The sequence below is a fragment of the Juglans regia genome, chromosome 14, assembly GCF_001411555.2.
Source record: "Juglans regia cultivar Chandler chromosome 14, Walnut 2.0, whole genome shotgun sequence".
NCBI lineage: Eukaryota > Viridiplantae > Streptophyta > Magnoliopsida > Fagales > Juglandaceae > Juglans > Juglans regia.
The window spans coordinates 6,358,929-6,372,175 of NC_049914.1; the positions used below are offsets into that span (position 1 = coordinate 6,358,929).

General features: G+C 38.6%; 2 protein-coding genes and 1 non-coding gene across 3 annotated transcripts; 1 reads left to right on the forward strand and 2 right to left on the reverse strand.

The window, feature by feature from the left end:
- The first annotated feature begins 1,085 nt into the window (after nucleotides 1-1,085).
- On the forward strand, nucleotides 1,086-5,213 carry LOC108996994 (malonyl CoA-acyl carrier protein transacylase-like). Its single transcript, XM_018973066.2, has 10 exons — nucleotides 1,086-1,615; nucleotides 2,803-2,888; nucleotides 3,041-3,107; nucleotides 3,482-3,624; nucleotides 3,898-3,946; nucleotides 4,042-4,179; nucleotides 4,294-4,374; nucleotides 4,456-4,632; nucleotides 4,706-4,792; nucleotides 4,907-5,213. Exons 1-10 carry the CDS (start codon nucleotides 1,262-1,264, stop codon nucleotides 4,967-4,969), a joined length of 1,245 nt encoding a protein of 414 aa, XP_018828611.1. The 5' UTR covers nucleotides 1,086-1,261; the 3' UTR covers nucleotides 4,970-5,213.
- Nucleotides 5,214-5,907: 694 nt separating this feature from the next.
- On the reverse strand, nucleotides 5,908-7,291 carry LOC108996979 (ATP-dependent RNA helicase dbp-8). The gene is made up of 2 exons (XM_035685515.1): nucleotides 7,165-7,291; nucleotides 5,908-7,000 (listed from the first exon to the last, which is right to left on the reverse strand). The coding sequence occupies exons 1-2, from the start codon at nucleotides 7,202-7,204 to the stop codon at nucleotides 6,531-6,533; spliced, it is 510 nt and encodes a 169-aa protein (XP_035541408.1). The 5' UTR covers nucleotides 7,205-7,291; the 3' UTR covers nucleotides 5,908-6,530.
- A 71-nt stretch (nucleotides 7,292-7,362) lies between these two features.
- Nucleotides 7,363-7,433, reverse strand: TRNAG-GCC. Its single transcript has one exon. It is a non-coding gene; the product is annotated as a tRNA-Gly (tRNA).
- Nucleotides 7,434-13,247: the final 5,814 nt, after the last annotated feature.

Genomic DNA, 13,247 nt, shown 5'->3' on the forward strand with positions numbered 1-13,247 from the left:
AAATAAATTTTATAAATGCATATGATACGTTAGATATATTTTATATAAAATATCGTATCAATTCATGTTAAATATTTATAGGCAAGAGAGTGGAAGGACTTTAATATCATCATAAGGGCTCGCAGGGTGCTACCATAGACCTAGGTCATGGTGGCCCAACAAATCACTCCACTCAAGGCTTAGGCTTCGTTTGGTTCCTCAAATACTCTCAACTCATCTCACTGATCATTACAATTTTTTCAAATTCCAATACAAAATATAATAAACAATTCAATTTTTTCAAATCTCAAAATAATAATAATATTAAAAAATAATATTCTAACAATATTTTATCATCTCAACTCAATTCAACTCAACTCACTTCAACATCCAAACACAACCTTAAACTCCTTTGGACTGATAGGGTTCATGCTAGTTAATTAAGGACATGAATGCCCACTCACTTATTCTGGAAGAGCTTTAATACTACCATAAGGGCTCGTGGGGTGCTACTATTGACCTAGGTCGTGGTGATATAACAAATCATTTTACTCAAGGTTTAAACTCCTCTGGCCGATAGGGTTCATGCAAGTTAATTAAGGACATGAACACCCGTTCACTTATTTTAGAATAGTTGAGATGTTCACTCATTCAAAGTAAGTAAATAACCCGAATGTTCCAAGGTTCAAATTTCAAATAATGGACAAAGCAGTTAGTTCGAATGATTCTAAGAACTTAAAAACTCTATTTAAAGAATTCAGGTACCCTAATGAGATCTCTAAATGATTTGACTTTAAGAATACTCCTATAATTACTATTTAGATATCAGAGATACCCTATCAATCTCCCAAACTATTTTACTCTTTGGTTGCAGGAGATAGAGAGAGAGTATGTAGTAATGAAACATATCCTTATAAGAGAGAAACGACATACATACTTAGTCATAAATATGATCGTTCTAATCATATTTCTTAGTGCAACGTAATTTAAATAAAATGATTGTTTATTTAAACAGTTGATATAAAATTGTGGATGGAAAGTAAAATTGCTGGAAAAGATTAAAATAAAAAAGAAGTTGTACGGAAAGTATGTACCTAGACAACAATTTTTTGGTCTACTCGTACCAACGTTTATCCGCCAGTGTAGAAGCCTCCGACAGTTGGCCGGTTTCCTTGGTTTTCATGCCCATCTCCAACGTCTACCTTCGTAAACTCCGCTAACCTAAACACCCCCTGCCCATTATATCGCCAACCCTTCACACACGCAGACGCAGTCTTTATATATGCACTCTCTTCGACTTCACCATCATCCTCTTATCTTGCGCACACCCTCTTCTTCTTCCTCGTCCTCTTCACGTCTTGCTGCTCTTTCGCTCTCCACCATGGCTACTTCTTCTTCCTCCCTAACTCTCCCTTCCATTTCTCTCCAGAAGCTTCCTTCTTTCAATGCCTCCCATTCATTCAAGAGCTCCAATTCCTCTTTTTGGTTCAGGAATGTGACTCTTCGGAGTGCTAGAGATCGAAATCTTGACCGATCTAGGGTTTTTATGAGTGCTTCGGTTGGATCCCAGGCCATTGTCGACGATGCCTTGTTCTCGGATTATAAGCCCAGCTCTGCTTTCCTGTTTCCTGGTCAGGTAGTTTGACGTTTCGTTTTGCTTTTGTTATATATCGGCACGGATGTACATTTATTTACGAAATTATAGAAAACCGCTATCAATTATTTAAAAAAAATATCAAATCAGTGAGTAATTGGGACGAAAAGTTCTGGTTTTGGGATTAATTTGATAACAAATTGCCAATCAGAATTGTTGAGGTAAAGAGTTCATTCGTGTAGTATAAGGCGGTGAGTATACATTGGACACTCCGCTGAATTGAATAGTTAATCCTTTTTCTTTAATTAGTAAAGTGAATAAGTAATCCTTCTATTTGTAGCTTCATAAAGCACTATACACTATCCTTCCATTACTGTTGAATTATTACGATAAAATTATCTCATAACTATATGTTTGTGCAGAATGAAATGGTTTAATTTTGTAAATTCTTGAAATTGACCATATGCTTTGAATAGAAAAAGAATGCCCTTGTAGTTTCTAATTTCAATGTAATGCGGTTTCAACGAGACTGAATAAAGATTGTATAAAAGGAAGTAACTATTGGAAATACGACGGAAAAAGAAATGGTGTTATGAAATCATACGAGGTTTGGAGGAGAGGACGATAAGAACAGTAGAAAGGGCCTCTTCTATGCTGGGGGAGAGAGACGCCTGGGAGCCCACCAATAAACCATCCATATGCATGTTGAAATACCACTTCATCCTCTCAGCTTAAGACTCTAGGTTGGTTTTGGCCCAATTGTGTATATTATTTGAATGGTTGGCCCATTGGCCGTGTATTGTGGACAATTGTGAGGGAGTTGAAGCCTCGACTATTATGGAAATCAAGTTAACCATTAATCCACTTGTTTTCAATTGCTAGAGCAGTCTTTGTGCTGCCCTTTCTGCTCAGTTTTGTAGCAATTCATCCTAGTTGCAATCAAGTATGAAAGTGGCTGTTTACTTTCTGGTTTGGCCTAGAGTGAAATACCAAAACGTACACAAGACAAGTTTCTGAATCACACAGTTCAGGGTGAAGACCAAGGAAGTTTAGAGAGAAATAAGGGTATACCGCATTGTAGAGCATAATATATTAATTTCATTGAGGAATTTATCTTTGTTTAAATTGATTTTTGTTATTTAATGGGCATAAAACTCATCTTTTCTTCGGAAAATACATCATCTGACATTGTGCTTCTTGTTTCTGTGTTTTATTGTTTTTAATCTCAGGGTGCCCAAGTAGTTGGTATGGGAAAGGAAGCACAGAATGTGCCTGCTGCTGCAGACTTGTACAAGAATGCAAATGATCTATTAGGGTAGAATTAATTAACTAACTTTGTACTATTTTCTGTGATTTCGAGCTTTTTGTTTTAAGCCTGGGAAACTGTATTTCAGTCCATATTCTGATCATTTTCTCATGATTAATAAAAATGGTATATGTGCGACATGACGTTTCTCTTGCAAGCAGGTTTGACCTTCTGGATATTTGCGTCAATGGACCAAAAGAGAAGCTAGATTCAACTGTTATTAGCCAGGTATTCCACCTGAACACTTTTACTGGTTTATTTCACAATGTTTTATTACAATTATAATTAGTATAGAGAACGATAAGCTGCTCTGTATTATTTATATAGCCGCATAGACTCCATTTCACAACTGAAAAACATTATTTTAGTCCTTTTTTGAACTTCTAAGATCTCTACTCTTTTGTCCCTTCTCTGCTTTAGTATTTGCTTATTATTTCTGATGGAACTTCACTTTTTATAATGTTACATTGAATTGCTAATGCTATTGAATTTCGACTATCTTATCCATTTTTTTTTTTTGATACGTTCTTATCCATTTTTATCATGGAAGAAGATTTTCAATTGACAGTTATTAGTCAGCATCTGATACTGTACTTCTGCAGCCAGCTATCTATGTCACGAGTCTAGCTGCTGTAGAGTTACTTCGTGCCCGTGATGGAGGTCAGCAGATAATTGATTCTGTTGATGTCACATGCGGTCTTAGCCTGGGAGAATATACAGCTCTGGCATTTGCTGGGGCTTTTAGGTGAGTCATCCAACTCAACAAAATTACTTGCATGTGTTACTTTTTCCATGTGAAAGCAACATTGTGCTACATGAACACAAAGAAATCAAATAGATAGACACACCCTTCTATTAATGCATGTTTAGCATATCATTGACTCGATAGAATAGGAGATTATCACATCCATAGACTCCTGACTTACCTGCCTTTCTAATTCATATGTCTGAAATCCTTTATTTCCCTTTCATTCTTGTATTGACACATCCTTCTTCTGGATTTGTTTTAATCTGTAAGCTTTGAGGATGGACTCAAGCTGGTCAAATTAAGGGGAGAAGCTATGCAGGTACCCATCCCATAATTGGTAACAATTGTTGTAGTCTTATGTTCCAGATATATATTGTACTCTCTTCTAGCTCTTTTTTTTTGGACTGGCTCTAGGAAGCTGCCAATGCTGCTAAAAGTGCCATGGTCAGTGTAATAGGACTGGATTCAGAAAAGGTTCAGCAGTTGTGTGATGCGGCCAATCAAGAAGTCGACGAAGCTAATAAAGTTCAGATTGCAAATTACCTATGTCCTGTAAGATTCTTTTAAATCTGCCTTTTATTTTGATTAGCTGAGCTGGGTAATTTGCTTCTCCACTAATGTGATGTACATTTGATTCTTTTCATTGGATGCATTTTACTATGGTAGGGAAATTATGCTGTATCTGGAGGTGTGAAAGGAGTGGAAGCAGTAGAAGCCAAAGCAAAATCATTCAAGGCTCGAATGACGGTATTTCTCTCTTTAAATTTGAACGCTGTCTAGTGCCATCTTTCCACCGGCAATAAAGCTGCATCTTACCTCTTTTCTCAGGTGCGTCTAGCTGTTGCTGGTGCTTTCCACACCAGTTTTATGGAACCAGCTGTCTCAAGATTGGAAGCTGCATTAGCTGCTACTGAGATCAGAACTCCAAAAATACCAGTTATCTCCAATGTTGATGCACAGCCACATGCGGATCCTGACACAATTAAGAAGATACTGGCATGCCAGGTATGCTTATCATAACTTGCACTTCTCAAGCTTCAGCTGGAAATATAAATGCATCATAAATGCAAAATTACAGGTGACTTCACCTGTTCAATGGGAAACAACGGTGAAGACTCTCCTGACCAAGGGGTTGAAGAAGAGTTATGAATTGGGACCTGGAAAGGTATAATATTCAGACTTCAAGCCTTGGGATATCTACTAAAATTGGGGACACAAACTCGTTAAAGTCAATTATTAATGAGCTCTCTCATCTGTTCCTTGTAAATTTTTGTATCAGGTTATTGCCGGCATTGTGAAAAGAATGGACAGGAGTGCTGACATTGAGAATATCGGTGCTTGAGAAGGTCATTGGAAGTAGCTCCTTCAGCAGCATCTTGCGGTGGTCATATTCGTAGCATTTGGAGTTCGAGAAGATGCTCCTTATTCAAGAATTAGCCAGATAATACATTAGGTTGGATTTTTTTGGGTAGTATAGACCGGTATGAGATTTTTCTTTGGCTCCATACCGTAGCAGTTTGAGAGTTCACTTTCATCGATGTTCATGACTGAAAAAAAATTAATAATATTAAAAAATAATATTTTAATAATATTTTATTCAACTCATCTAAAATCATTTCATCTCATCTCATCTTATTTTACTATCTAAATGAGCCCAGATAGAAGGGAATCATAGTTTGATTTTTATCTCATGTGATTCAATTGGCTTTCATCAGTTGTGACTATGATTAATCATAAGCCCTTTGATATTTAATCATCACAGAGGAACTAACATTCCACACGACGAAAATTAGAGAACACATTATGCCATCCAACAATGCACAGAAGCACTTTATGTTGCTGTTGCTGCACAGAAAAGTATCTTTGTGTTGGCAATTCAATTGTAATCTCACAAAAAGAACCAAGAACAACATTACAAGGAGAAGGAAAAGGAAAATGGTGTCCCACAGAGCCACCCACAAACCCAACAGCAGAAAATGTGATCTCTATTTAGGAAGTTTAAAATACAAGATCAAGATGAATATGGCGATGACAAGAACTGCAATATTAATGGAGCCAAATTATCCACTTGTTCCTGCTCATTCTCCTTGACACGGCGGTCAAAACTCCAATGCAGCGTGTTACGAGCATGCAACAGAGACTTTCGCTTTGAGGAACTGAAACATCAAGCTCCTCTGTTTCCAGCTCGGTTCTTCTACTTTCCTTAATTCTGTCGCCAGATTTGCCTAATCTCTCCATTGACATCATTAATCTTGTTCTCTGATCAAAAGATGTCTTGAGTTCATCCGCCATACCAAATCGCAACAACTCATCTCGGGGTCCTGGCAGCTGGATTTAATTTAGTATATATGGACAGAATCGGACTGATTACACCTCGTGAAGTGTTTGGTTAAAAAAAATTCTCTCTCCAAGTTGATTAGGTTGCGGGTTTCTTGCTTCATGATCCGTTTTTTTGAATCAAAGGATTTCACTTCATTGATTCCAGACTTCTATCTCAGAAACTGTGTTTCTCCTTTGCTTTTGTTTAAGCAGATAAATCTATATCACGTTCTTCCCAGAGAAAATCTACAAGCAAAAAGATTTTAGCAGAAAATGTGCACAAAGTTACATATGATGCATACACAATGTTACAATGAGCTTGTTCCTAAATCAAGAACACCAGCTGCCGTACAATCATGCACTGTTATCACATTTGCTTATCAATTCAGACCGGTTCACCCAAAAACTAAATATTGCTCAAGTTGATTGAAAACAATGATTACGATTCAACGTAGTTTCAAATCTTTGACAAAAATCAGAGGCAGAAAAGAAAAGGGGAAAAAAAGAAGCAACTCCAATCCGATACGAAGAAGATCCTCTCCCAAGTCTCAGTTCTGAATTGTACTTGGGTTGTGATGCGGTGGTTATCTGAGTCTCCGAAGGCGATCGATCCATTGTGCCTCGGGGACGCGGCCCACCCAATCAGGAGCCACTCCACCGAACGAAACCCCACGCATGGCCTCCATCACTCGCGTCGCATTCTCCGGCGTTAGCGGAGCGTTCCTTCGACTCTCGTCTTCTCTGAAAGCCCTCACAACTGCCGAATCCGAATCCGAACCCGAACCCAACCTCATCCTCTCTTCCTCCTCGTCTTCGCTGCTCTTCTCCTCCTCCTCCTCCTCCTCAAGGTCGTCGTTTATTTCAAGAGACGCTATCCCGTTCTCTGCTTCCACGGATTGCGTGTGGTACCCACCGTTAGTGAGGCGTTGGTGTAAACCAGAGGCGTGATCTTCGTCTGAGCTGACTTCGTCGTCGTCGTCGACGGCGGAGATAGGCTGATAGTATTCCGGGACCTCGTCGGGATTCGTGTCGGAATCGCTTCCGTGAGCGCCGTCTGCGAATGCGATGCACATTGGTAGTACAAATTGTGGGGAGATAGCAACAAAGCAAGGTGATTGAGATACAATTGGGTGCAAAGAATAGTGCTTAGGTCAGGTAATTGAAGAGAGACTCGACGTAATTACTTTCCATAATAGCGAGAATAATCGGTTTACATACCTTCAACAACATCAGTAGAAGAGTTAGAAATAGCGTTCATATTTTGAGATCCAGATTTCAGACGGATAGAGAGAAAGGATGAGATGGGAAAAAGAGAGAAGCAGTACTTGAATTGTGTTGAATAGAGAGGAACGATTGATTTAGATAATTACGGAGTAAAAAAATTTGAGCGGAAAATAACAAAAATGAAAATCGAAATGCACCAGCCGGGAATCGAACCCGGGTCTGTACCGTGGCAGGGTACTATTCTACCACTAGACCACTGGTGCTTACTGTTCTTGTTGAATTTGCGTATTTATTATTATTTAGAGCACTGGCATTGGACTTCCAATGTCTAAAATTTGATGAATTTTGCTCAAAACATACGGTATTGGATTCACCTTTTACTTAAATCTGAAGTTTTTAGCTAAAGTGAAGTTTCATTTATCTTCAAACTTGGCGAACTACTATTCAACTTCTATCGGAATATTTTATTACGAAAATACTCTTTCGCACGTAAAACAGTTCTTTCTTCCCTCTCTATTTTGCTTTCTTCCTCTACCCCGAAATCCCGAAATCTCTCTTCGATTCCTCTCCCTTTCTTTCTTCCTCTCCTCTTCCTTTCTTTCTTCACGAATCTGGCAAAGCAGTTATTTCTTCCCTCTCTTCTCTGCTTTCTTCCTCTACCCTGAAATCCCGAAATCCTCAATGGCCCCTTCCCCTTTCTATCTACAGGAATTCAGAGAAAGAAAATAACATAATCTGTAGATTAGTTTCTATTTTCGTAGGAACTAAAAAGGGTTTTATTTGTAAACTTATCTATCTGTGTTTGTGCAGGTCTGTGTTGATTGCATATGTTTAGGCAAGTATGTATGTAGGGTTTCTGTTTTGTTGTTCTGCTGCTGTCCTGATTTATTTAGGTACCCATGAATTACGGTGGCTTTGGAAATGTCTAGAATTTCTTTAGTTTGGATAACTAAGGAATTAAACATTTTTTTTTTCTGTATTTAAATCAAAGTTTCAGATTCAGCAATAATCGAATTGATATGAGGAATGTTTGTTTGATGATGGCTTTTGCCTTTAAGCTTTAGGGATCATCACTTCATCTATCATCCTTGCCGTCTTCTAGGTCTTAGTCTCTCTGTTCTTTTTGCTATTCCCTCATATTATGAATCTCTGATTGCTGTCTTAGACAATATCAAGGTATTGAATATTAGAGTAAATCAAGAGAAGCCTACCCACAAGCAGCAAGAGCCACCTCAGCCAACTCAGAATCTTCCAGAAATTGGTACCCTCTAGAATAAGTCTGTTGTAACAAACTTTTATTCTCTTTTTGTTCTGCTTGCTATGCTCGTGCCTATATAACAATACACTGAGGCAATATGTATAATGATCAATGAAATGAATATTCAGAAACGAAACAGGTCTTCAGATTCATAATATTGGTGATTGAAGTTCCCCATTAACTCTTCCTCTTTCAAACTTCATAATCTTCTTCACGTTCATTCTATAACAAAAAAATTGGTTTCTATTCTACAATTTTGCACTGACAATTCTTATTTCTTCGAATTTCATTCTACCCATTTTTGTGTGAAGGACAAAGTGACCAAGAAGCTCCTCATCAGCGGGCCAACCCGTAATGGGCTATATCAATTTCCATCCTCTCCGTCGCTATCTTCAATCTCTGTTCATCTGGGTGAATGAGCTACTCTTGGCTGTTGGCATTGAAGACTTGGACACCCATCTCTTTCTGTCGTCTCTCAACTTCTACGTCACAACTGTTTGTCAAAATTCTCCAATCATTTACCTTTTGTTTGTCCTAAATGTCCTATGGCTAAGGCCCATCAACTAGGGGTGCTACCCGCATGGTGCGGGGCGGGGGCACCCCCTCCCCGCCCCCCGCCCCGCACCATGCGGGTGATGGGGGTTTTTCCCCCGCACCCCGCCCCCGGGAGGCGGGGGCGGGGTCCCCCGCCCCGGTGCCGGGGGGCGGGGGAAAAACTCCCATCCGCCCCGCCCCCCGCCATAATATTAAAAAAAAAAATTTTTAGTCTAAAAATATTTTTTTAGACCAAAATTATAATATAATTTAAATAATAAATTAAAATTTATAAATATAAAAAAAATTTAAACTCATTAGAGTTAGATTTTGGATTGATTTGGCCTCCTAGGCCAATCTTTATATAGGAGGCCAAGGCAATACAATAGTCATCTTTAAGCAATGTGGGACTTACTACTAAGTCCCACATTGCTTAAAGATGACTATTGTATTGCCTTGGCCTCCTATATAAAGATTGGCCTAGGAGGCCAAAGCAATCCAATGACTTGAATATAATTTTAAGTCTTTTATAAATTGTGTATATTTATATACAATATATTTATTTAATATATATAAATAAAATTTTAATTTTAATGCGGGCGGTGAAAGAACACAGAGTATCCAGCCCCGGCTCTCTCTCTCTATGGGTATGGCGGGTAACCATATGGCGGGTTTTATAGGTGCTGAAGGGTGGGGCCACCCACCCCTACCATCAACTCCCTTTTGTTCCTTTTAGTTCTACACGGACTATTAAGCCCTTAGAGTTGTTATGGGCTGATGTATGGGGCCCAGCTCCTTTTATTTCAAGAAATGGTTACAAATATTATCTCTCTATAGTTGATCACTTCACAAGATTTACCTAGTATTTTCCTCTTAAAAATAAATCTGATGTACTTTCAATTTTTACCACCTTCATTCAATTTGCAGAAATATTTTTTAACACCAAAATAATCTCCATTCAAACTGATGCAGGGGGAGAATTTCTTCCATTAACCTCACTTTGCAAAAATCTTGGTATTCTTCATCGTTACTCTTGTCCACACACACATCAACAAAACGGTCTCGTTGAACGCAAACACCGTCACATTGTTGAAACTGGGCTTGCCTTACTAGCCCAAGCGTCTCTTCCTTTCTCTTTTTAGGCTGACGCCTTTGAAACTGTCACTTACCTTATCAATCTCCTCCCAACATCAATTTTGCAAAACCGCTCACCTTATTTCATGATTCATCATAAATCACCCGATTACACATTTCTTAAAATTTTTGGATGTGAGTGCTGGCTCAACCTTCGACCATACAACCGTCACAAATTAAATTTTCGATCCACTTCATGTTTATTTCTTAGATATAGTTCTCCTCATAAAGGATACAAATGTCTCGTTCTTCACCAAATTGGCTCTATATATCACGAGATGTTATTTTTAATGAGACAAACTTTCCATACAAAAAGCCCACTACTGTACCTCCCTCCCAGCCCATTCCTCCCACTGCCATCCTCCCTCTTTTTCCTCAATCTATTTTGGGCCCAATTCCCTCCAACATTGCCTCGGATAGAACTCAACCCATCTCTAACTCTAGTCAATCTCATCCTTCGCCCGTTTGTAACTCTGGCCCATCTCATATCTCCCCTACTTCTCCTGTTTAGCCCATCATTCCTAATCCCTTCATGACATCCTCTCTCAATTCCACTTCATCTTCCTTTTCAGAAATGCCTAACCCATTTCCTGCAGCTACTCAACCATCAACAACCTGCCCTCCAGTTGCCGTAAATCCTCCAAGATCGCTAATCATCACTAACTCTATCACTAATTCCTCTTGACCCCGTACCTTCACTGATGGCACTGTTCCATTTCCCTCTTGACACTGTTACGTATCCATTGTGCTGGTACCCGATGAACCATCCTCCTTCACTGTTGCCTCTAAATTTCCAGAATGGAAAGAAGTCATGTACCAAGAATACTAAGCCCTTGTTAAAACCAACACTTGTCAATTTGTTTCCCCTTCCTCTGTTTCTAACCTTATTGGATGCAGGTGGGTATTTCGGACAAAGCTGCGATCCGATGGCTTAATTGAAAGACGAAAGCGAGGCTCGTGGCCAATGGCTTTCATCAACAAATCGGTATTGACTACACCGAAACGTTCTGGTAAAGCCATCAAACATTCGGTTAGTCCTCTCAATCGCAACTGCTCGTGGCTGGTGTCTTAGACAAATAGACATACAGAATGCTTTCCTTCATGGTCACCTCTCTGAAACAATTTTTATGCAACAACCCCAAGGGTTTGTTGATCCACAGAGACCTCATTTTGTTTGCAAGTTGAACAAAGTAATCTACGGTCTTAAGTAGGCTCCCCGAGCATGGTTCTCGGAATTGAGCTCTTGGTTCATTATGGATTTTCTGCATCAAAGGGTGACCCGTCTCTTATTATTATGAACACATCATTAGTATGCATGTTCATCCTTGTGTATGTTGATGACATGATTATTACATCTTCATCATCCCTTCCTGTTGATAATCTCATTTACTCTCTTGGTCGTGCCTTCCCTGTTAAAGATTTAGGCAAACTGTCTTTTTTTCTTGGTTTGGAACTTGACTGCCTTACGGATGGTATCTTCATAAGTTAGCGAAAATATATTTAAGACCTGTTAAAAAAGACCAATATGAGTTCTGCCAATCTCATCTCCTCACCCATGTCAGCTTCAACAAAACTTTCCAAATTTGATTCTCCACCTTTTGAAGATGTCACCTTATTTAGAAGCACTGTTGGAAGTTTGCAGTACCTCTATTTAATAAGACCTAATGTCTCTTTTGCTGTAAATAAGGTGTGCCAATTTATGCATGAACCCAAACTTACCCACTGGACTGATGTCAAAAGAATTATTCGGTATCTCAAAGCCACCATTAATCATGGCCTTTTTCTTTCAAAACAGTCTTCTTTCATTTTGCATGCATACTTTGATACAGACTGGGCAGGGTGCCCAGATGACAGAAGATCTACTAGAGGCTTCTGTATTTTTCTGGGTAATCATCCAATCTCATGGAGTTCAAGAAAGCAACATACTATTGCAAGGTCCAGCACTGAAACTGAATACAAATCCTTAGCAAATACCATTGCTGAACTTATTTGGCTACAAACTTTGATTAAAAAGCTCGGCTTTTCTCTCTCACAACCCCCTGTTTTATGGTGTGACAATTTCAGGGCAACATATCTCACTTCTAATCCTGTGTATCACTCTCGCACAAAACATATGGATATAGATTTTCATTTTGTGAGAGATAGGGTGGCTGCCAAAACCTTACAAGCCCAATTCTGCAGCAGCAAAGATCAAATTGCCGATGTGTTTACTAAGCCCTTGGTGTCTGATAGGTTCTTCATTCTCAGAACGAGTCTTCGTGTGCTTGACACCCCACTTGACTCGATGGGGCATATTAGAGTAAATCAAGAGAAGCCTACCCACAAGCAGCAAGAGCCACCTCAGCCAACTTAGAATATTCCAAAAATTGGTATCCTCTAGAATAAGTCTGTTGTAACAAACTTTTATTCTCTTTTTGTACTGCTTGCTATGCTCGTGGCTATATAACAATACACTGAGACACTATGTATAATGATCAATGAAATGAATATTCAGAAACTCTATCTCCTTCTGTTACTGAATTTGGTTGTTGTTTTTAAGACTTCATCGAAGATGTTGTGTGTTTCTATACCATAATACCATCTTTCGAGACTGAATGGCTTCTAAAAAGGTCTTGCTGTCATTTTACAATTCTGAGGCATTATTTGAAATAGAAAAATGTTGTCTTTTATCTGGTGGTTTTTTATACTGTTATTGGTTATTGTTTTGCACTTGGTTTATTTTGATTGGAATGGGGTTAAAAGAAATCGTCTTGATGGTGTTGTGTTTTGAGTTTTATTTCGGATTTGATCCAACTTCAAGGTGGTGTCTTTTTAAAAAGTAGAGTTTTGAAAGTTCAACCATGGTTTCTATTCCATAAATGATATGAATTTATTTTTTAACTTTAAGTAATCCAAAGTGATTTCTTAAATTTTTGTCCTTTTAAGATTAATGGCAGGATCCTGCCTTGTTTGGTTCATTTGGTACATATTTTCTCCAACATAAACTGTACAGTTGGAAGCAGATGGGTTCGAGTCTGGTAAATTCTTTTGAATTTGGGTCAAGTGGCTGTTATGTTTTCTTCTTTATCGTTCATCCACTTGCAAGATGCCAAGATGAATATATTTTTTGGAAGATGGAAATTCGAACTTAGATCATTTTTGTTAATTTTAT

Coding starts and splice junctions, on each gene's coding strand:
- LOC108996979 (XM_035685515.1), bottom strand. CDS start 7,204: ATGAACGCTATTTCTAACTCTTCTACTGATGTTGTTGAAG. Junction 7,001..7,164: donor TTCTACTGATGTTGTTGAAG/GTATGTAAACCG, acceptor TCGCATTCGCAG/ACGGCGCTCACGGAAGCGAT.
- LOC108996994 (XM_018973066.2), top strand. CDS start 1,262: ATGCACTCTCTTCGACTTCACCATCATCCTCTTATCTTGCGCACACCC. Junction 1,616..2,802: donor CTTTCCTGTTTCCTGGTCAG/GTAGTTTGACGT, acceptor TTTTAATCTCAG/GGTGCCCAAGTAGTTGGTAT. Junction 3,108..3,481: donor ATTCAACTGTTATTAGCCAG/GTATTCCACCTG, acceptor GTACTTCTGCAG/CCAGCTATCTATGTCACGAG.